This window comes from Microchirus variegatus, assembly GCF_963457635.1.
Source record: "Microchirus variegatus genome assembly, chromosome: 16".
NCBI lineage: Eukaryota > Metazoa > Chordata > Actinopteri > Pleuronectiformes > Soleidae > Microchirus > Microchirus variegatus.
The window spans coordinates 11,980,505-12,004,594 of NC_139817.1; the positions used below are offsets into that span (position 1 = coordinate 11,980,505).

Sequence of the window (24,090 nt, forward strand, 5' to 3'; positions counted from 1 at the left end):
ATCCACTCCACACAGAGTCACTGATTGCAGATATTCACTGCATCATTGCAGAGCAGGAAATGCGCTGTCTTGACTTTAGTTCTTTTTTTTTTTTTTATTGACGATTGACACAGCATTGTCTTTCTCCATAAACTAATCCAATCACGCAGAGTTCTTTGGAAAATAAGCACATTTTTGACATGAACTTCTAAGTGGAAACTATAAACACATACATGCATGGATGCTGTCAACATCTGGCTGCAGGGTGGGGCTCTGTCATAATGAGCCTGCGTCCAAGTCTCAGTTTTTGCTCTTTAGCTCAGTCAGGAAACGCATGAGAGTTTGACTGTTTTCCTAATATGGCAGAGAAAGGAAGGACGCCAGCAGACATACTCTCGCTCGGGGTCTGGAACCAGCCTTGCTGACTCACTGTCTTTTTTTTTCTTTGTTTTTGTATTCTGGATTTTATGAGGATTTGAGGCACACACTGTCTGCTGTCAGGACAAATATAGGACACACTGTTGATGGAGTGTTACCGCTTTACTACAGGGTCATTTTTAGTAATTTAAGCCACCTTACACGGTCTCCCACAGGTGATAAAACTGCGCAAGCTACTAAAAAATAAACCAAATCTACGTCACACCTGAAATACAGTGGTTTCAGACCTACAGGTCATTTTGTATGCATGGCTTAGCACATAAACACATTTTATATAATTATTATTATCCATTTTCTGGTGCATACAACTCTGAATGTTTAGTTACTAGAGCTGCAACTAGCAAGTATTTTTATACTCGAGTAATCTGTCGATTTATTTTTCTCGATTAATCGAGTTATCGTTTGTCAGGAAATTTTAAATGTGGAAATGATGAGGTTCCGAATGTCTTGTTTTGTCCACAGACCCACATGATTCACTTTTAATGATTTCTTTGTTATGTGGAGCAAAGATATAGAGAAAATATTCACATTTAAAGAAGCTAAAACAATCAGAAATCTTGTTTTAATCATGAAAAAAGCTTCAAATTCGATTACTCGATTTTCAAAATAGTTGGTTTTTAAATACGAATAATGTTGCTGCCACACAGTGATGTGAATTTGTTTGGAAGGAAATTCAAGTTTCAATATTGAATCTTTGGCAAAACAATGAAAATAAAGTACATCTACAAACAAATCACAAAGAAAGAAATGTTATTTAGAAATTGCAAATGAGTGCTTTAATTGTGTTGCGTGAGCAGTGATTTCATAATCGTCTTTGTTTCCACAGACCCTCTCCTAAAGATGAAGTGCCTAAGGTAAGAACATATTCACTTAAAATTGCACTTTAATTAAAATATGTTAATGTAGGGTGAGCGTGCTCATTCTGCCCTTCTGAGAGTTTGTCACAACACAAATTGGTGTGGCATGCATAAGTGACCTCACAGGCATGACGTGTACACTGTTGATTTTGATGTGATTATTTGTGCAGTGCCTTTGGGAATGCTTGTTTACATGCATGGATTTATTATGAATTTGCTGTGTGTGTGTGTGTGCATGTCGTGTGTCTTCACCTTTATCCAGGACGAACCTCAAGAAATCATTAAGCCCGTCCCGATCACGCACCCCGCTTCAAGCACCACATACACCAAGCCGTCGAGTCACTCCAGCCCCGCGTACAACAAGACGGCTCGGCCGTTCGGAAGCGGCGTGGACGCAGCTTCTGGCCCCAAAGTAGCCTCCATTCCTTCTGAATCGTCTGCTTTTACACCAGCTGCTCCCTCTCAGCCGCCACAGCCCCCATTTCCGCTGAGGTCCAGTCTACCTGCCCCAAACTCAACTCCAGCCAACTCAGCTCTCAGGTCCAGTCCTGGACGCTCCACCTTCACCTCCCCGTCTGTCTCTTCCTCCTCATCCAACTCCTCATCCCCAGCCAGAGTGACAGCCCCCTCCTCACAGCCCTCTGCCCCACAGCCCTCCGTCTATAACACACCTATCAACCTCTACTCTAACGCCAATGCTTGTGAGGTCGCAGTGGGACAGAGACGAGGTCTTTTGGATGGCCAGGGGCTGTCAGAGCCCATCAATGGGTACGTACCAAAAACTCAAAACGGTATATAAATAGTGGCTTTACAATGTCTGCAGATCACCTCTTCACATTTGTGTTGTGGATTTAGTTTTAAATTCAAACACATATTATGAGCCTTTTCATCGACAGCCAAAAACTCACTCACATTTGTGTTTTCTTTTAATTCTTTTTCCAATTTAAAAACAAAACAAAACTGTGATTTAAGAACATATTCAGTTGGGACTAAGTCCCAACAAACTTGTGGACACACAAGTTAGTCTTGACACAGTGCCAGCATTAGTATGGCTGAATGTCCCAGGGTTATTGAGTCAAAATGAAGGGGACACATGGCAATTCTATGAATTTAAATATAATCCAACAACACAAGAATTACACTACTGTTCAAAGCTTTGGGGTCACCTATACAATTTTTTTGTGTGTTTTCCATTAAAAGTCACACTTTTATTCATCAAAAGTGTTACAAAATGAATAGAACATATAGTGAAGTCATTAACAAGATTAGAAATAATGATTTTTATTCAAAACTAGAAAATCACTCCGAGAGCACAGACGTCTGCCAAGGCAGCTCAGCCCCCCCACCCCCATGGATCACGCCCAATTTAATCACTTGTTTCTGGTCCCATTGCAGACATTTCCTGAAGATTTCATCCATATCCGTCCGTGACTTTTCGAGTTATGTTGCTAACAGACAGACAAACAAACAAACTCTGGCGAAAACATCTACCTCCTTGGTGGAGGTCATTAATAATTTTGCCCTTCAAGCTTTGCTTTCATCAAAGAACCAGCAAAACTGTTTTCAGCTGTGCTAACATAATTAACATCAAGGGTTTTCTAATCATTGAATAGCCTTCTAACGCGATTAGCAAACACAATGTACCATTAGAACACTGGAGAGATGGTTGCTGGAAATGGGCCTCTATACACCTATGTACATATTCCATTAAAAACCAGACATTTGCAGCTAGAATAATCGTTTACCACATTAACAATGTATAGAGTGTATTTCTGATTCATTCAATGTTATATTCATTGAAAAAAAGTGCTTTTCCTTAAAAAATAAGGAAATTTCTAAATGACCAAAAACTTCTGAATGGTAGTGTAAGTGTCCAGAAAGTGAAAAGGTCTTGGTACGTTCTGCAGCCACTTTATATACAGATTTTCACAAAAAAAAAATTATTTTGGCATATACCCAGTGCTTCAGGGAGCAGGTCTAGGAGGAATTTTGATCCACAGTCACCACATAATAATAGTTGACATTTTTTCATCTGAAGGAATGCACATGTATTACAGAAAATCAAATACTCCACTCTGCTTTTCTTTGCCCCATTTTTACCTCAAAATATGTGTATAATATCTTTTTCTTTTTTTTTGACCTAATACTGAATCACCTAAGTTTTCACACAGCTGCACACGAGGAAGATCCAAGACACGCTGCACATCTTGTTCAAATCTTCCACAGGGCAATTGGAAAAGGAACAGAGTCTAGACTGACTCGCTAACTGATGCTGCTACTGTCTGCCTATCATTAACTGGCGTTTGGGTTAACAGCTCTGCCAAGCACAAGCACACACTGTCTGCCCGACAGGCAGAGCCCGGTGTTTCTAATTAGCAGGATCCTGGCAGCGCTGCACTCTCAGGGACCAGGGACGGCACTAAGTTTGGCTGCTCCTGGGCTCTATCATTGTGGTTTTACGGTTCATTGATGGGTTATAGTCGACTGGATAAACTTTAAGTGCTTAAGTGCCACCCTTGCTTATTTCTGTCACCTGAAGTAAAAAAAAAAGGCAACATTTTCCCACCAATATTGATAGATTAATTAAACACAATATGTCATTTGTGCCCCTAGGGGTCAAAACAATATCTTTATGTTGACTTAGAATAACTAATACACATAATAAAATGTAAAACAAAAGACAACCAAATAGTTCCTTCCTCACCTTCCATAGAGGCTTTGTTTTAGAACATAGAGCCGAAATGGGAAAAGCAGATGATGTCATTAAAAAGCAGCCACGTTACAAAATGCATCATCAGTCTCCTTGTTTTCTGATTTGACATATTGTGTCTTTAAGGATACCTGCAGAATATACCACTGATCAAAGACCACAGATGACACAATATCCTGTGATGAAGATTTTTTTTGTCCAACTGTCACTCAAAATTGCTGTATTATGCTTTAATCTCCCTATCATTTATGAAGTGGGGGTGCATTTGTCTCTGCATGTGCATTTGTGTCTTTGACCTGCACGCTGTCTTTCTGTGAGATTTCTGTGGTTTTCTACCCACACATCCTCTCAGAAGGGCCTTTTTCAGTGGAAGAGCATGTGTCGGGACTGTTTTCTCCATCTGCTCTTTTTTTTATTTCTTTCTTTACTTCACTTCAGTTCTTTTTCCCTTTTACCCCTTTTCTCTGCCAACAGCAGGAAGAAGACACAGACATCAAGTTAGTGCTGTGAACGATCATGTGATAACAGTCTGCACAGATTACTACAGGCTTGCTTTGCACCTCTTTGACCTAACCCATACAGACCTCTTGTATTCATTCTCATCCACTTATAGTACGTCGTAGTGTCAGGGTCCAAACAGCTCCTATTGTCACAAACACACACACACACACACACACACACACACACACTCATGTTCTGTGTATTTATTTACACCGTGAGCAGACAGCGCTGTCAGCACTGTACTGTATGTTTGCTTAAGGTATTTAAAATTACGAGCCACACATATTCAGCTTTGCACAAGAATAGCCAGACTTGTGCTGTCTTCATCTATCACTTCCACCCACCTGACACACACACATAAATAAACACTCTACTGAAGCAAATATCGGAGTAAAAGAAGACATTTAATTGCATCACAGTTTAGAGCAGGACTCGTGTAAACCATTGACACAATATTGCATTCTTATTTATTATTATTGAAGCAACATTTTGAGGTGAGTGTGAGCATTCTTCTGTTGTTACTGACATCTTGTGGTGAGATGTTGTCACTGCCACAAATACCCACCGGCATCAGTATGCAGGGAATGAGAATTTCACCATTTTTGGTGTAGTGATTTAATGGCTCTTCACTTGCTTGAGACGTACGGGCTGCTTTATTATGTGGCTGAATTCTACCCCGTGGTCTTCTTCTCTCATAATAGCGAGCCTCACAGAATTCTTCAGTAAGTATACAGTAGGATGGAACACTTTCATAACTTTCTATAACTTTTCATAACAAGGTGCTTACTAACATGCATATAAGTAGCATACCAAGCCTTTATTAGTAAATATTATGTTTGAAAAATCTTAATTCATCTCGTAATAGAGGTAAAATAAGGTTACGCAGAATAAGGTGTTACTACTTGCTCAACGATGACTAATAAAGGGCTAGTATGCTACATATGTATGTCAGTAAGCACCTTGTTAATGGTGAATATGTTTTCCCGAATCTAAAGTGTTACCCTTTCCTATATGGTATAAATTATACCTACTACACCTTATGATGAGTCTATGTTTCTCTCTGCATTTCTGCTCCGCCGCCTTCTCATTGCTCACCTGCAGAACTTCTCCTACACCTAGGCCAAGGAGGTAATTGTGAATCCTAACAGATGTTAGGTCAAAGTATGAAACATGTATCTACAAGCTGCACCTTGGTTGAATGTGAAGTACTCATCAGTTAGTATAAGTGTATGGCTATGCATTCATGTGTACTGTATATACAGGAATAGTGTTATCCTGTGGTGTGGGAGTATCTAATTCTTGCTGTCTACATCTCTAACAACTTCATTTTTGTCTGTGCAGGAAACCTGCCGTTGAGTCTGAGATCCACGCGTCTCCGCTGAGCGACGCCAGCAAGAAGCGTCTGATTGAGGACACGGAGGACTGGCACCCCCGAACAGGGACCTCCCAGTCGCGCTCCTTCCGTATCCTGGCTCAGCTCACTGGCACTGAAAACGGTGTGTGCCAACTTTGGTTTGCTCACGTCAGACAAAAACACTACCTTTAGGCTTATTTCTTATAAAATAATAACATTCTGGGTGATGTAAGGCTCAGATTTATAAAGCTTTTCAGATTATTCCAGATCTTTTAAACCACTTTAAACCACAGTTTTTCGCATATGTATCCCAAAAATACCCTTCTTAGTTTAATCTCTCCTTTATAACTGACTTTTATTATTTCCCCCTCTTTTATAATCACATTATTTTATTGTAAACCCTAAACCCTGTGTAGATTATAGTGATTTCACAGTTCCTTTAGATGATAGACTCAAGTTTTCACCAGTGTTCATGAATCTTTTATATTCCTGTTTTGACTGTAAGTGACACAGACGGTTACATGAGAAGGCTGCGGCTTTGGGCCGCCCTCCATCCTTTAAGGACCGCGCGTATGTGCGTAGCTGCAGCTTTATTCTGCTGATGCAAAGTGACATTTTAACAGTTACACGTTTATTAGACTGAAGAAAGATGAGAGATTTGTCTTTCGCCTCTCTTGATTCCATTACCAGGCCTAATGTGGTGTTTGTAGTCTGCATTTTTTTTTAATGCATTCAATGTGCACACTCTTTCTGCAGCTGGGAACAATAGTGGAGATAAGTCATTGTTTCAGTCGTTTAGTTCTTAAAACGACAAGAATGTACACTACCGTTTAAAGGTTTGGGGTCACTTGCAAATGTTCTTATTTTTTTAAGGGAAATCACTTTTTTCAATGAATATAACATTAAATGAATCAGAAATACACTCTATACATTGTTAATGTGGTAAACGACTAATCTAGCTGCACACCTTGTGCAATTATGTTAGCACAGCTGAAAACAGTTTTGCTGGTTCTTTGAACAAAGCAAAGTTTGAAGGGCAAAATCATTATTTCTAATCTTGTCAGTGTCTTGACTATATTTTCGGTTTATTTTGCAACTCTTTTGATGAATAAAAGTCTGACTTTTAATGGAAAACACCAAAAAATTGTATAGGTGACCCCAAACTTTTGAACGGTAGTGTAGAACTAGTTGTAGGAGAGACTGACCTGCCACTAGAAGAGGCGTTGTTTTAATAAAGAAATCTCCAAATGTGACATTTCTTACATTTATATTGGTCTTTTTTGTTTTCATTGTTACAGAGCAAGTTCCAGAGAGCAGTGGAAAGAAGTAAGTGGTTTGTGTTTGTGAGTCTGTCTGTCTCTCTCTTTTGTCTTCTCTATGTAATACATCTGTTTTATCAATAGTGTAGTTACACTTATTATTATTTTCAAGCGAGACTTGGCCCTCGCAGTCCTTGTGTAAGCGTTTCTATTTAGTCAGAGTGGTTCAAAGTTAAGGCCCGATTTCTCCTTATCTTATGATCCTGCAGCATTGCACTTAATTTAAGGCTAAATTTGGACAGACCACACTCAGGAACATGGCTTAGTGGAGATGACCATAGACTCGTCATATGCTGTCATGGCTACTGCTCCTCTGAGTCTCACTCTGATGTAAACATGGTATGGCCTCCAAACGAGATGCCCAAATAATCAGTGTGTCACTCACTGGAAACTGTGGGTAATTATGTGGGATTGTGGGTAATAGCGGCTATGCCAGAAGGAGATTCCTGTTCATTTGTGAGGTTTAATTCAATGCGCTGCCCCTAAAGAAAACACACACATCTGCTAAAGGAAATTGTCTTATTTCATCTTTACTCGCAGCTGTGTGTTTTCTGTGACCTGCTATTTTTTTTTTCTTCATCTCTTCCTCTGCCTTTAATGTTTCTACCGTAACAGCTCAACTTTCTTTCCTTTTCTCTCTTTTAATCTCGTCTTCTGGAAAAAAACTCAGAGCAAACAAGGTGGACCCAGAAGTTATAGGACGCCAGTACATCAAGCTGAGAGATTGGCATCATGACATATCAGCGCGATTGCTTAATGTGTAACTGTGACAGGAAAAAGTGTGCTTTGTTCTGTTTATTGTTTTATTTATTTGATTTTGACTATTATATAACTTACGCTGCCTTCTCATGTCGACTGTAAGAACACGGTCTCCATAAAATGTCCAATTCCAAAGTTTAGAAACAGGAGAAAAAGTTAATGACCAGTAAACAAACAGTGTTGTAAAGAATTTGCCAACATATATATGAGCTTATCTTCTATTTGTACTAATAGAGTATTTCACGATATATATTAAAGGTATACATGCACACATGTATGCTTAATGTACTTTTCCTTGTTTCTGAGCCTCCACTTCTTTCCTTTTCCTCCGCTTTATCTGCGACCTGTAACTTCATTTTTCTGTGCATGCTTGCCTCTATTTTCTATACTAACCTCAATAGTTTGTCAGTCTTGATGATGATTTGATCTCAATAAACTTCATTTGCCTACTGCTGCTTATGCCTATCTCCATCCTTCTCTTCTTCCTTTTCTTCCAGAAAAACAATAAACCTGTTACTTTGCATAGAGGCCTAATATGAATCAGTTCTGTAGGGAAAGTGGTCTTTTTCAAATTTCACATTTTTAGATAAATAACACAATCATGGAGATCATAGATGCTTGATACTGTATAGAATCAATGCATGATATTGTATAATTTAATAGATTTAGTCCATTTTATTTTATATTCCCACTATCATCCCAGTATGATTCTAATAAGCATGCAATAAGTGAAAGATAACATGATAAAACATAACCTTGAATCAAAAAATTATGTGGTTTTTAATATTCATTATTTTGGAGCAAGAAACATAACAATTATTATTCAATAAAATACAGTTTAATATAAGGAACAGCTTATGTGCGGGATTGTCAAAGCATTAAATCTCAACCTGTTGAGAAACCCAACACCAGTTTTTCCTGTGTCTCAGTCACTTTGCTGCCCAACAGGAGGTTGTCGAGTTGAAATGAAAGCAGTGAAATTTTATAAGAAGTGGCGAGCAGAAATACTTTCACTGCTCATTTTCTCCTAAAATATAGTGTGGCTCTTAAAACTTTATGCTGCCATAGGAAAAGACACAAACTATTTTTGCAGTAGTGCCTCTACTTCTTCTTTTCCAAGTACATCTCCTGCTGCTAAATCAACAAATGAAGGGCAATGTTTGAGGACAAACTGGTTATATAATAGATAATACGGCAAGATCAACACCTGAAATTGTACCCCATATGACAGCAGCTTAAAAAAACCTTAATTTTAAACCTTGACACAGAAGCGAGCAGGAAACTTGAGCCTGGGTCGATGTTTTGCTAAAATAAATCAAGATGACAAGTCTCTATGTAAGATAAATTACTAGCCAGAGCGTGTGTAGTCGTGAGTTATGATTTATATGAAGTATGTATGTCTGTTTTTTTTAGTGAGGCAGTAGACAAATCCGCTCCCACGGTCCACACGTCGCCTGCTGCAAAAACGTACTCCAAATCGGCGGCGCCACCCAGGAACGGCAACGCTGTCCCTGCGTCCGCTTTCATGAGCCCTGCGGCACAGAACAAGCCCTTGTATCAGCCTGGAGGTCCGGGAGGTAGGGTTTGCATTTTCTCATTATGTGTAGTTGCTTCTTTTAGCCAAGAGAGGGCAGCAACTTTCCTCTATCTGCTGCTCGGCTGTAACACTAACTGCAGGATTGTTACCTGAATCCAAGTCATATAAGGTTATAAGCTCTAAAAACAACAACAGTATCCAGTTAACGACGTCTTATTATTTGCTTATTCCAAGATTGCTCCAGCTAAATGGATTCTTACATGCAGCAATCCCTGCGGTGGTCAGGATAAGTATTTACTGAAAGGCATCATTTAAGGGCAATTATTAGCACTAACTCCTAGAACACAGTTTTTCACTTATCAACAGATACACTTTGTGCTCTAATGTGTTTCTCAAGAGGCTCTTTTCATAAATGGCTGTTTAATAGAGCCTCAGGAAAAGAGTAGTAAAGGCCACAGTTAGTTCTCAGTTGGCAGTTTTGTCCATCAGATTATCATCAGATACACTTGGATTCAAGTCAACAAACTTGTGTTTTATGTTGATGTGGAGCAGGGCAGTGGTAAGTGACCTATATAATTAGACCTGAATGACTACATTTTTTATTTTCATTTAATTGCCAACAAAAGCAGACATCACTTTCGACTGTACACGTAAAAAAAAAGATATACTTAATGTGATTCTATGTGTAAAAAGGAGTTTAAATAGTGCACAAATGCTAAAGAGTTTCAGTCCTGCTGTGATCACTTCGTCGATGGTAGATGATGAGCTTTCACACAGATTACGACATATGATGCCGCTGGAAAATATCGTTTGTTGAGCTGCAACTAACGATTATTTTCATTATAGATTAATCCGTCTATTACTTTCTCGAGTAATCGAGTAATCGTTTGGTCCATAAAACGTCAGTAAGTGTGTTTCTCAAACCTAGAAATGACTTGTTTTGTCCAAAAACCAATAACTATTCAGTTTTAATGATTTCTTTGTTATATGGAGCAAAGAAACCAGAACATATTCACATTTAAGAAGCTGAACTAGTTTTAATTCCTTAAAAACACTCAAAAGGATTAACCGATTGTCAAAATAGTAGATTAATAATCGATTAATCGAGGCCTCTCAGTCCTAATTGTTTGTATTATGTTCACTTAGATGGAAAGACGTGGATATGGATATTTGTGATAACCCTGAAGGTCTATGTAATATCTGGGAAACAAGTTCCAGAATTTTCTGACCTATTTTGGCTACTTGATAAACACTTTGTGCTGCTTTCTATTTCCTATTGTCATACAAGTCCAAAAAACACCAGTGTATACATTTTGTGTTACTTAGGAACAGTCCCATTGTCACATTTTAGATTTTCAGCAGTTTAAATATAATGTGTCCTTTAGGTGAAGAAGTACGGAATACTTAATGAATATAGTTGTATGTAAATATTCACCAGTTACCTTACAATTAATGAAAGTAGCCCATGAAACAATAATCATCTGAGAGTTTTGAGAGGATTTTGAAGTGCTTCCAGGTTTTAACCATGTACAAGATCTGTGGTCCTGTTCAGTGTGTGAGCTGTCTATTTCATGGATCATCGTGTTTATAGCTGTAAAATGGTATTTATATTAGGAGCAGATCTATAAATACACTTTAAATACAGTGATTACATGTCAGTAAAATATCTTAAGATTATAAAACCTAACCTGATATTGCTCACAAACTTGACCTTGATTAATTCCCACCACTTCTTACTTTCTGGCCATTGACCCTCTCCGTTCATTCTGCTCACTTGTCCTTTGACCTTCTAAGGCTTTGGTTATATGGGTTTATTTCAACGTAGTCTTTCTTAATGTTCCCTCTGAGGATCACAAGCACTGACCTTCATCCTGAAAGTCTTTTTGCAATGAAATAGGAAATATTCCTCATCTTCTTCACATGTAATGAAATGAAGATGTTTTTTCTGGGTATCAATGTTATATTTCTGTCCCCTTTTCAGTACAGGGTTAAAATAAAACAGAATTCAGGCAGGATTATATAGTGGTTTGCTTAATTGTTTACTTATTTTCAATGAGGGGAACATTATTTTGGTTTAATGGTTTAATGAAGCACATAAATGCCTTTTTTCCCCATTAAAATAATGACCTATTATTGTTTACACTCTGGTTTAGGTTTTCCAAAGGGTGGAGCAGCTCCTTCATTTGGCAAAGTCTCTGGCGCTGCTCCGAGAGGTCCGGACCGCCCCACTCCACAGCCACATCCAGAGGACCTCAACTCTCTTATGCAGCAGGCTGAGCACATCCCAGCCGGAACACGCACACCAATGTGCAACAAGTGCAATAATGTCATCAGGTAAAAAAGAAAAATCCTACTGTGCAGATAGTTTGTCTTTTAACTTTAAAAACACTTGAACTTTATATCACCTGTCCCTTGTTTCTTCTCACCAGGGGCCCATTCCTTGTGGCCATGGGCATGTCATGGCACCCTGAGGAATTCAACTGTGACCACTGCCACTCCTCCCTGGTCGAGCATGGATTTGTGGAGGAGAAAGGCCAGGTGTACTGCGGAAGCTGCTACGAGCAGTTCTTCGCCCCGACCTGCTCCCGCTGCAGCCAGAAGATTCTCGGGGTGAGTTGTAACTGACGCACACAACTGAATCCACTGTAGTGAATTTAATTACACTACCATTCAAAAGTTTGGGGTCACCTATACTATTTTTTTTTTTAATAGAATATATAGTCAAGACATTGACAAGATTAGAAATAATGATTTTTATTCAAAATAATAATTTTGCCCTTTGCTTTTGTCAAAGAACCAGCAAAACTGTTTTCAGCTGTGCTAACATAATTGCACAAGGGTTTTCAAGGGTTTTCTAATCATCCAATAGCCTTCTTACATGATTAGCAAACACAATGTACCATTAGAACACTGGAGAGATGGTTGCTGGAAAATGGGCCTCTATACACCTATGTACATATTCCATTAAAAACCAGACGTTTGCAGCTAGAATAGTCGTTTACCACATTAACAATGTATAGAGTGTATTTCTGATTCATTTAATATTATATTCATTGAAAAAAGTGCTTTTCCTTAAAAAATAAGTGACCCCAAACTTTTGAACGGTAGTGTATCTTTAAAGGTATACTTCACCGATTTGAATGTGGCTTTGTATTGCTAGAATAGCAGTAGTATTTTTTAAGAAAATGTGCTTCCCTCCCCCAGCTTTTCCCTGACTTGTAAAAAAATCAGTTTTCCCTTATCCAAATTTGCCCTACTATGAGTCAAATGATGCGTTTTGCAGCATTTGACTCATTTTTAAAATACAATACATAATCTAGCGATACAAAGCCACATGCAAATTGGTGAAGTATCCCTTTAAGGATAATTACAGAATATACCACTGATTAAAGACCTGAACAGTACTGTATACGACTAATAAGGTTTGACATCAGGGTTGGGCAGTAATGTATTATCTGAGAAACCCAGACACTGCTCTCCCCGGTTACTTCCACAAGCTTCTCTGGAAGAATCCCAAGCCAGCCGAGAGATGTAATCTCCTGGATCTGACCCAGGGTCACCCATTTTTCCGCCAGGATCAGAGGTCTGACTAACAGCCAGACTCTCCTCTCCTGTACCCTGGCGTAGAAGAGTTTCTCAGGGAGGCTAAGGAGTGTTATCCCCTTATAGTTGGAGGACACCCTGTAGTCCCCCTTTCTTGAAGATCCACAACCCCAGTCTGCCACTTATCCTGTTATCTACACACAGTTGCAGAGGTGTGTCATCCGTGACAGCCCTACAACATTCAGAGAGGTCTGAGTGAGATATTCAGGATAGATCTCATCCACTGCCACCGTGGAGCTGTTTGCCAGATTCTCTCCGTGGCTGACTAAAAGTTTTGTTCCATGGTCGTAGTAAATCAATGCTTTACTACTTTTTAAAGAAACTGTCTAACACAGCATCTTAAGAGCCATAAAAAAATCCCCAGAGGCTAAAGGTTTGAATCTGTTTCATTTGAAACTGCCTTCAAATTATAAAAAAAAAAAAGAAACCTAGATCATATTAGAACCATAAAATATGAACTTCATGCTGTTTCTCGATATGCTTTCCCTGCAGGAGGTCATGAACGCCCTAAAACAATCCTGGCACGTGTATTGTTTTGTCTGCACGGCCTGCCAACAGCCAATCAGGAGCAACACGTTCCACATGGAGGACGGACGGCCATACTGTGAAAAAGGTACTGCACGAAGTCCCGAAAAAGGGAATGTTGCGAAGACGAGACAAACCTCGGGTGCAGAAATGCTAATAATACTTTATGTTGTCGATACTCAGACTATTACAACCTGTTTGGGACCAACTGCCACGGCTGTGAGTTCCCCATCGAGGCAGGAGACAAGTTCCTGGACGCCCTAGGATTCACCTGGCACGACACCTGCTTCGTGTGCACGGTAGGTCAAAGAAGCAACAAGAAAAATAAGAAAATAATGATAATATTCATCGAAATTGAGACATAACGGGTTGCTCAGGTGACATCCACAGTGCAAGAAGGATCATTTGTAGGTCAGGTGTTCTTGGAAAACAAGGAAAGAAGAACTTAAACTAAATAATCTCAATTGACATCATGGTGAAAGAGTTGAATCAGTGTACACTACCATTCAAAAGTTTGGGGTCACCTAGAAATATTTTTATTTTTTGAAGGAAAAGCGCTTTTTTTCAATGAATATAACATTAAATTAATCAGAAATACACTCTATACATTGTTAATGTGGTAAACGACTATTCTAGCTGCAAACATCTAGTTTTTAATGGAATATGTACATAGGTGTATAGAGGCCCATTTCCAGCAACCATCTCTCCAGTGTTCTAATGGTACATTGTGTTTGCTAATCACGTTAGAAGGCTATTGGATGATTAGAAAACCCTTGAAAACCCTTGTGCAATTATGTTAGCACAGCTGAAAACTGATTTGCTGGTTCTTTGACTGAAGGGCAAAATTATTATTTTGAATAAAAATCATTATTTCTATTCTTGTCAATGTCTTGACTATATTTTCTATTCATTTTGCAACTCTTTTGATGAATAAAAGTGTGACTTTTAATAGAAAACACACAAAAAATTGTATGGGTGACCCCAAACTTTTGAACGGTAGTGTATATGAATAGCAACATGGAAATAAGAATAGAATGTGAATAACAACACTGTAATCTGTATCTTTGTGTCTTTCCTCAGGTCTGCTCTACTAATCTGGAAGGTCAGCCATTCTTTTCCAAAAAGGACAAGCCTTTGTGCAAGAAGCATGCCCACACTGTCAATGTCTGACCCGGGGGTCGAGCTCTGGTGTCCGTTTACAGAAAATTCATACAGTATGCCATTCAGATATTAAATCTGGAGAACATCTGATTACTCTGTGTTCTGTTGAAATAACTTTGGGTCAGAGGCTCCACTGTAGGCTTTATTTTTGTGTATTCATTCAATTTTTTGTTGGTTATTTTAGTTATTTTTGGTTGATAATGCAAGTGTACATTTGTACCACTGTTATTAGACCCTTTTTCCTCCAGTTCTGTTCTTTTTGTGCTGGGTTTTTTTTCATTTATGTGGGTGAAACGTTCAGCTCTTCTTCGTAGAATACGTGTTTACTGCAATGACCTACTGAACCCCTCAGGGGTCACATAATATTTAAACATCATTAGAAATGGACTACATCTGCGCCATGTGTCCGTCAAGCAAATGCAAGATGTAGAAATTAGGATTATTTAAGATTTTAAGTATATTTATTTGTGAGCAGTCACCTTACAATCATTGAGATATGGCAAAAGTAAAACAGAATAACATTTTATTTGGCTGTTAATATTTTGAATTCTTTTGAATTAATATAGTATTTAATGATTCCCAGTAAACGAATGCACTCATTGGTAAAGGATTAAATTCAGCCCAGGAGTATTGTGATTGAAAAGACAGATCTAGTTGTGATAATAACCAGCATGACATGCTTATCTTATTGTGAGCAACCATGTTAAAATGTGCTTAATTGCTTCATTCATTTTGTGCTCATCCGATCTAAGATAATGTATTTTTATTGTTTTATTATTTTATTTTTTTATGCCAAACTGTCTTTATCAGGACCTTTTCATGTTTTTTTTGTAATCTTTTTATTATTATTTTTTTTGGGCAGACTTTAGTCTCTTAACACAAAACTATTTTAATATATACTTCCAGAATCAGTTGTAAGCTTTTTTTCCCCCTTTTGTCTTTGCACACATTCTATGTATAAGAGTGCTTGTTATTTGTTTATCCTCTCGTTGGATTAGTCATAAATAAGCACGAAGCTTTCCTTTCATTTCAAATAAAAGGCTTGAACAGTGACCACAATCAAAGCTGTGGAGTATAAATCATATCTTATGTTTAATGGCTGAGGGAGCTCTTGTTTATGTGGATTCATTTGATGTATTTATCAGGGTTGTAACTCCTTATCATTGTATTTTATACTCTAATACTTGTATATTCATAGTTCCATCAACACACTCTCTTTATGAAGTAGCTTCATTTACTCACTGCATTTTCATTTGTTACATATTCTTCTTTTTATTATTTTTGTTCAGTCATTAGCTTTTTATCTCCTTTTCTCATTGCAAATGATTGAGATTGATGATCTCTTGTTTTATTTGCTTTATTATTGGTGGAGTTAAAAGGCCTTGTTGCATCACGTGAGGCACTTTGAGTTCCATTACTCTTTTATTAAAAGTACTATATAAAAATATAATTGATTGATTAACAAGGGAAACGTTGGCTCTATTTACTCACTCACTATTCTTCACTATTCATTCATAGACAGAATATAATACTAAATATAAATAATATAAATTTGATATATATATATATGTATGATCATGTTTAGTTTCTTTATTACAGTTGTTCATATGCTGTTTGCAGGTTGAATCATAAATATGTTTACACATAACTGTGCGTAACGCTTTTACTTTGAAATTCTGTGAAATGTTGTCATAAATGTACACTCATTGGCTCTCGCGTGTCGTTTGAGACCCCTGATTTACAGTTATGTTCTGTAAATTCATTCATATAATTCACTTTTATTATAACAAATAGGAAACGCATAACAACTTCAACATAAAAGCATAACGCTAACACTATCCTTTCTTTCTTACAAGAAAAGAAAAATATCAGTTATCCTGTTTTTTTATTTATTTATTATTATTTTTTTTTTATTAATTTATCTTTTATTAAGTTGTTTTTGAACAGTTTTAAAAATATATATATAAAAAAATCTTCTTTAGTAGTAATGTGTGTGTTCTGCAGTAATATCCGGTGTTCGTCATTAAATAACAGGCAACAGGGGACTGAGTTTTTGGTGAACAACTGTCCATTATCAGGTTGTTACTGATGTGCACTTCTCCAAGCCGCCGGAGGTGGGCGCTGCTGTGCGCAGGTCGACAGGACACTTTTTTGAATCAGCCTGAGGAGAGAGAGAGAGAGAGAGAGAGAGAGAGAGAGAGAAAAAAGAAAGTCTGGTGTTCTACTCTTGTAAAAAAAACTCTGACACAAGAAGACATTGGCGGACACTTGCAAATAAAGGAGAGCACTGACTGCTGAGGCTTCTCCTGTCACGGTGAACGGCAGGAACCGTGTTGGTTTGGACAGCGAGAGGAGAAGAAGAAGAAGAAGAAGAAGAAGAACGGTGAGTTCACTCCTGTTCTATCCGAACGCAGCGCAGTTTGAGCGGCGGCGGCGGCGGCGATGCTGATGGTCGGAGTGTTTCTACGGTTGTTGTGATTATGAGTCTCTCTCCGCTTCAGTGGATATACTGATTTGTTTACCGAGCTGCTGCTGCTGTTTCTGCTGCTGCTCATTATGATTCAACCACAGTGTGTTTGTCGGTGTTGGCAGCAAAAACAACAACAACAACAACAGCAGCAGCAGCAGGAGCAAGTTACTGGTGGTGATGATGATGGTGATGGTGATGCTTATCAGTAACGTGTACTTGAATCTCTGAGTGCATCCTATTGCCTGATCTGATTAGAAACATGTAGCCTTAAGCCTTTATCTCATCATTATGTTGTCTTTAAAGGTGCATTATGTAATAAATCTAAAGCAACTGGCCATAAAATCCTCCTAATATGTCACAGAGACTCAGGAATAATGTTCATATAACAAACTGAACTCACCAACAACAACAACAGTACAGCCAAAATATTTGCATACAATTTTTTTTTTTGCAGACTGCAAATCATGTTTATGTTTTGAAATCATGTTTTGGCATGTGGCGCCACCTACCGCCGTCTACCGATCATTGCAGTCAGTAGAGTCTCTGCTGTCGAGCAACCACGGGTTTCCAGTTACGTCAGAAAAACGAAACCTAAAAGACCTCGGTATTTTGAATTTGAATGTAGTAACCGTTTTGGGCCACATTCTTACATATGGCACCTTTAAGAATAGTATTTATTAGTCGATGTATTCTTGACCCCTTTTCATAAAGTTGTGGTCTTTAAGATTTCCATCTCTTCTTGTTGCCAGAGTAACTTAAAGGCCTAGTACAGTTTTATTTATTGTTTTTTTTTTTAAATGGGTGTTTAGATACTGCACACTCAGTCTGTTACATTATAGTCCAGGGGTCACAAACTCAAATGACCTGGGGGTCACTCAGCATCCTGTCCACTCAGGAGGGGCCAGTGACGTGACCCAAAGGAGTCAAACTTTTTGAAAACGATTCCGTAATTACGTCGCACAAATGGTTTTTCGTTACAATATTTCACGGAATTTCAAAATAAAAGTGTCTGTTTTGATATGGAACCACAAATATGTGTATTTATGATACAAAAGGTGTTTGTAAATGATGAAAAAAACCTGACGGAAATGATTCATTACAGTTTGATATTAAGTGAAAGGCCGCATGAAATTGATTGGGGGCATAAGTTTGAGATCTCTGCCCTAGTTACCTTGGTTCTCAAACTGTGGTACATGTACCACCAGTGGTAAGTAAGTTTCCTCTGGTGGCACACTCTCAGAAATAAGGGTTCCAAAAGGGTCCTTCTTCAAGGGCTGAGGTTCTACCTGGAACCATTTGCTTCTTAAAATACCTTTCCCGAAGAAAGCGTTTTTCAAGGGTTCTTGGTAACACTAATGAACCCTTTAAAACCCCTTTCCTGAATAAAGGGTTTTAAAAGGGTTCTTGGTGGAACCCTCCAAAAGGGTTCCAGGTGTAACCTTTATAAAAAGGTTCTAGCTGGAGCCAAAAAGGGTTCTCCTATGAGGACAAGCCGAAGAACCTTATATGGTTCTACTGAGCACTTTTATTTCTAAGAGTGTACTTGGTGGAAACTGTTCTACCAGGTGGAGTTGAGGCATTGTGTTAAGAAAATGAAGGAAAAATAACAACACAATAATAATAATAATAACTAGAGTCACATTATCTCTCGCTCCATCTTAATCTAATTTCACTATACCAGTGTGTGAGGAAGAGGAGGATGATGAGATGATTGTCTTATTGGGAGTAAATCTGCCTCCTGTGAAATGTCCGTAGCTTAACAACAATGTGTAAATCATGCTTAAGTTTTCAATAATACTATTATATGGAACACACTAACTCATACACCCCTCTGTCATTTAATGAAACGATCCCTTTAAAAGGCAAATTGTCCATTCCTTGAGAAACCGGCGAAACCAAATGAATCGTGACTGTTTTCTTAACTTCCGTAATTATTTAAAGATTGTATAAAGATGTATAAAACGGCGGCTGTGCTCATTTGTCAATTAGTGCAGAGGGAGTTAAACGCACACAGAGTGGAGTCAAATTGTAAATGAGGTGTGACCATTTTTACACCTGCTGCTGCTGCTGCTGCTGCTGCTGCTGCTGCTGCTGCTGCTGCTGCTGCTGCTGCTGCTGCTGCTGCTGCTGCTGCTGCTGTGTGTGTCAATGTTTGCCAGTCAGTAACATTTGATGTGTGACACAACAGACAGAACCTCTCTGTGCTCTGCAGTGGATCACTGACATCATCGCCGAGGTCCTGATGTTGACGTCAGCATCTGACCGTCTGCGTTCGACCTGCTGCTCGTCATGTAGGTCTGCGGTGTTATCTTTGAATGCGCCAGCACGTCTCCGCAGGACAGAGAGATTCATTGAGCGTGTGTGTTTTGTTTTTTTTAGCGGTAATATTTAAACACACACAGAGAGAGTGAGAGAGCAATCAAAGCCACCGCCTGCATCTCACAGATGCACTGCCTGTCATTTGGTTTGAAGATGGCATATACGTGGCAAAGACGTCCACAGACTCGAGCTTCATGTGCTCGTTGGCTTTTCTGGAACGGGCTGTCTATTTTTTTGTGAAACGTACCACTGTGTATTCATCGTGCAGAGTGAGTCCTCACAGAGCTCTATTGACTAATATTAATTCAGAAAGGGTAAGGTTTTTAATTTGAATATCTATTTGCTCACGAGTGGCTAGTGTGGGTATGGAAGAAAATGGTGAAAATCTCACCGCTCAAAACAGCCGTACATGATGATTACTGCCATTTTTCGAGATTTGTCTCGGCAGTGTTGTAATACAAAATTCACGTATCTGTGCTTTACTTTGTTATTGATATTTTGAGCAACTTTCACTTTTACTCCGCTACATTTCCTCTAACTATCTTTGTTCCCCGTTACTACCAAATAAAATCAGAAGAAGAAGAGTAGGTAATGGTCTGTATTTATATAAAGCTTTTCTCGTCTTGATGAAATGCTTTACACTATAGTTTTGACATTCACACGTCTTTCATACCCTATATAAGTACGTTTTATATCAGAAAATCACTTTTGATACATAAGTACAATAAATGTCATAATACTTTAAGTGATATAATAAAAAAGTGACTTCAACTTCTACCAAAGTCATTTTCCGGGAACATAATTGTACTTTTATACAAGTATCACTTTAAGGTACTGTGTCTGGGCATGGGCTGATTTTGCTTGATTAGAAACAAAGTGAAATCACTAAATCTTTTTGGTTGTTAGCACTGGAGTCATATTTTTAAGAATCAGTGCAGACTGGAGAGACAGACAATGAGTGTGTTCTTCAAAACCCATATGAGTCAACATCCACATCAGACTCTCATCACCATCACCATCACATCTGCAGGTGAACACCAGCTCCTCTCATGGCCCGCGCTGCTGCACTCTTGCACTTAAATAATCTCATTTAACCAAACATGCACAATCTAAGTGGACGCTGGTTTTGAGTATGGGGTTTTGTCCACAGGGCTAAACTTAGCAAGCTGTGACCCCCTCACCCCCGCTTCCTCCCTTATAATTGCAGGAAGCATGTCCGGGCCAATCAGAGCGGAGAAACGCAAAGTGCATATTAACAAGCTCTGTGGGAGCATTATTTCAGGAAAACAGGCGAGCGATGTCCAAGAATGAGGCAACCAGGTTCGCAGTGGCTGCAGAGGAGTTCTCTTTTGCAGAGAAAAGAAGAATCGTTCATATAACCCTACCATTCAAAAGTTTGGGGTCACTTAGAAATGTCCTTATTTTTGAAGGAAAATCACTTTTCAATGAATATAACATTAAATAAATCAGAAATACACTCTATACATTGTTAATGTTGTAAATGACTATTCTAGCTGCAAACGTCTGGTTTTTAATGGAATATGTACATAGGTGTATAGGGCCCATTTCCAGTGTTCTAATGGTACATTGTGTTTGCTAATCATGTTAGAAGGCTATTGGATGATTAGAAAACCCTTGAAAACCCTTGTGCAATTATGTTAGCACAGCTGAAAACAGATTTGCTGGTTCTTTGACCAAAGCAAAATTATTACTATGACTAAAAATCATTATTTCTAATCTTGTCAATGTCTTGACTATATTTTCTATTCATTTTGCAACTCTTTTGATGAATAAAAGTGTGACTTTTAATGGAAAACACAATAAAAATGTATGGGTGACCCCAAACTTTTGAACGCTAGTGTAGTTTTTAAACTGATGTAATACAAGCTCAGTTACTCTGAGACTGAGGTAGAGCTTCAGTACAGCGAGAAAGAAGCTGTCAGAGATTCAGTCACAGGCAGACGTTGCTTGATGTCTTCTCCGGCTGTGAGGAAATTCTATATATTTCCTGATGTCTCTATAGTTCCTTGCCTTGTGCACTCGCGCGCCTCTCAAGGAGCATCTCGTGTCAAGGCTTTCCGCAGGTATGGCTTCACCATCTGTCATGTGCCGGTGAGTCCTGCCAGTGGCTGCTGCCTGTTCCTCCTCCCACACACTTAACACTACTGTTACCGTATCTCCCGTGTGCACCAACGCATAGCAAAAAGCAAAGGCAAACAGTCACACAGAGTTGTTTTCTTTGCAACAACAACACTGTCAACACAGATGCTTCCTGGGACGCAGGCCTGTGCCTCGCAATCGCTTGCAGACAGCGTCGTCCTCTCGCTGGAGAGCAGATCGAAATCATCATTTTGTGGCTCCCGGACGTCTTCTGTTGGACTGAGTTCGAAGGAAAACTTCAGATAGGAAATACAGGTTGCTGAACTTATTCCGTCCTACTTTTATTTCAGTGGCTAAGTGCAGATGTCGCGCTCACCAACAGGACAACGTGCAGGCAATAGAAATCAAGTCTCAAATCTGCAGACTGCTTTGCTGCTTCTTTGCCTGGAAGGTCAAATGTGACATCCTGTTATTAGAGAATTATTACAGAGAGGCAGAGACAGAGACAAAAAAAAAGAGAGGGAGAAGGAGCTACGGGGATGAGTGAGGGGATGATTGAAAATCGAAGACATGCAGAGGACGAGGGTTTACTTTGCATGATTGCGTGAAAGCGGGGGGGGGAAATAACCCGAGCTTGAAATGTAGTCTCTCGTCCTCTCGGTTATAGATGGCAGACATATGAGCTCCTACTAATAACTCTGGCTTCTTTTTTTTTTTTTTTCTTGCAGAGAAAGACAAGTGCGGAAGGTCTGGCTGGGTTCAGTGACAGGATGCTTTTTGATGTCGTCGTGGGTTTGGATGGTGAGTCTGAATCTCCGTGACTGAGTGTTTTCCTCCCTTTTTTCACTTATTATTTAAAAAAAAGCACATGAACTGTGCTTGTAAGACATATATACTGATACATATACACTCAAAATACTTCAAATGTGTGATATTTTGAAGAAAGTGACCCTGTGTGTGTGTGTGATTGTTGTTAAGAGAATATACTGCCATGTGGGCAGCAATTGGCCTCCAAAGTGGGAAGCTAATTGACTCTCTGCTGAGCCTGAGAATAGCTATGTAAAATAAACCGCACCGATGATAATAGAATCCAGTTTTCTGCAGGTATCAGGCGAGACACTGCTGGCCCCCGTCTACGGACTGGAGTGCCGGATGTGAATGAGATCAACCCCCTGATCAATTGTAGTACATTTTAGAAACTCCCCACAGCTTAGGTTTCACCTGTGTGATTCAGCAGAGCCTGTGAATGTCTGCAGATGTGTTTGGACGACTCACACAGTGTAATTATTACCTCCATCGAAGAGGTCATTTGGGGTGATTTTTGTGTTTCTTTTAGCTGGATTACACACAAAAAGATGTATTGTATTTAAACTTTGTGGGATTTTTATGAAAAAAATCAGACATATACATGTATATGTACATTACCGTTCAAAAGTTTGGGGTCAACTATACAATTTTTGGGTGTTTTCCATTAAAAGTCACACTTCTATTCACCAAAAGAGTTGCAAAGTGAATAGAAAATATAGTCAAGACATTGACAAGATTAGAATTGATGATTTTTATTCAAAATAATCATTTCGCCCTTTCGTCAAAGAACCAGCAAAACTGTTTTCAGCTGTGCTAACATCATTGCACAAGGGTTTTCAAGGGTTTTCATATTCCATTAAAAACCATTGCAGCTAGAATAGTCGTTTACCACATTAACAATGTATAGAGTGTGTTTATGATTCATTTAATATTATATTCATTGAAAAAAAGAGCTGCTATTCAAAAATAAGGACATTTCTGTGTGAAAGGTGACCCCAAACTTTCAGTAGTGTATATATCTACCGTTTTTGTATACCAATACCACAATTTTGACTGACTGGTACTGAACATTCAAGCACGTCGAATTTCTGCTATGGAGTCATTGAATGGTTTTGCCCAGAATGGAACAGTCAGCCAGTGCTGCGTCTTTTATTTGCCATTCCTTTTACATGAAGCAACAAACCTGGCTCTCCAGGAGCCGTCATAAACAGCAAAATGTGCTGACACAGCTTCGGTGTGCAGGCGAGAGAGAGAGAGAGGCAAAAGCCCGGGGGCGGCGTGCGGTGAATATAACAGACTCACTGTTCCTGGAGAGGCTCAACTCCGGCTGCCTCTGTGACAGTTTACCTGTGTGCGGCAAAGTCGGGAGACCTGAGCCCCGAGAGCGCCGGTTTGTGTCGTCGGAGAGTAACTCACACCCGTGAAAGAATGTCAAGAATCTGTGTGTTAAAGTTCACACTGTATCTGCTGCTGGATTCTGGCAAATAAGACACAGCTGTGCGTGTGTGTGTGTGTGTGTGTGAAAAAGAATACACCTACATGGTGTTATGACTATTATGGGAAGCTCATCACATGTGTCACATCCAATAATACAGTCACAAACACACACACACACACACGTTTTTCAAAAGTGGTAGCAGGCAGGACGTCG

At 39.0% G+C, this 24,090-nt stretch overlaps 1 protein-coding gene across 2 annotated transcripts in view; it reads left to right on the forward strand.

The window, feature by feature from the left end:
* pdlim5b (PDZ and LIM domain 5b) overlaps nucleotides 1-14,758 on the forward strand; it is a 36,342-nt gene extending 21,584 nt beyond the window's left edge. The window contains exons 4-13 of one of the 2 annotated variants that reach the window (XM_083902936.1): nucleotides 1,244-1,271; nucleotides 1,537-2,042; nucleotides 5,827-5,981; nucleotides 7,138-7,165; nucleotides 9,331-9,494; nucleotides 11,608-11,788; nucleotides 11,884-12,064; nucleotides 13,550-13,670; nucleotides 13,766-13,881; nucleotides 14,663-14,758. In XM_083902936.1, coding sequence (XP_083759062.1) covers nucleotides 1,244-1,271; nucleotides 1,537-2,042; nucleotides 5,827-5,981; nucleotides 7,138-7,165; nucleotides 9,331-9,494; nucleotides 11,608-11,788; nucleotides 11,884-12,064; nucleotides 13,550-13,670; nucleotides 13,766-13,881; nucleotides 14,663-14,752 — 1,570 coding nt within the window. In that variant the 3' untranslated portion in view covers nucleotides 14,753-14,758. Of the gene's footprint in view, nucleotides 1-1,243; nucleotides 1,272-1,536; nucleotides 2,043-4,458; nucleotides 4,482-5,826; nucleotides 5,982-7,137; nucleotides 7,166-9,330; nucleotides 9,495-11,607; nucleotides 11,789-11,883; nucleotides 12,065-13,549; nucleotides 13,671-13,765; nucleotides 13,882-14,662 lie in introns of both variants that reach the window. The other variant, XM_083902937.1, reaches the window with a different exon arrangement.
* The last annotated feature ends 9,332 nt before the right edge of the window (nucleotides 14,759-24,090 follow it).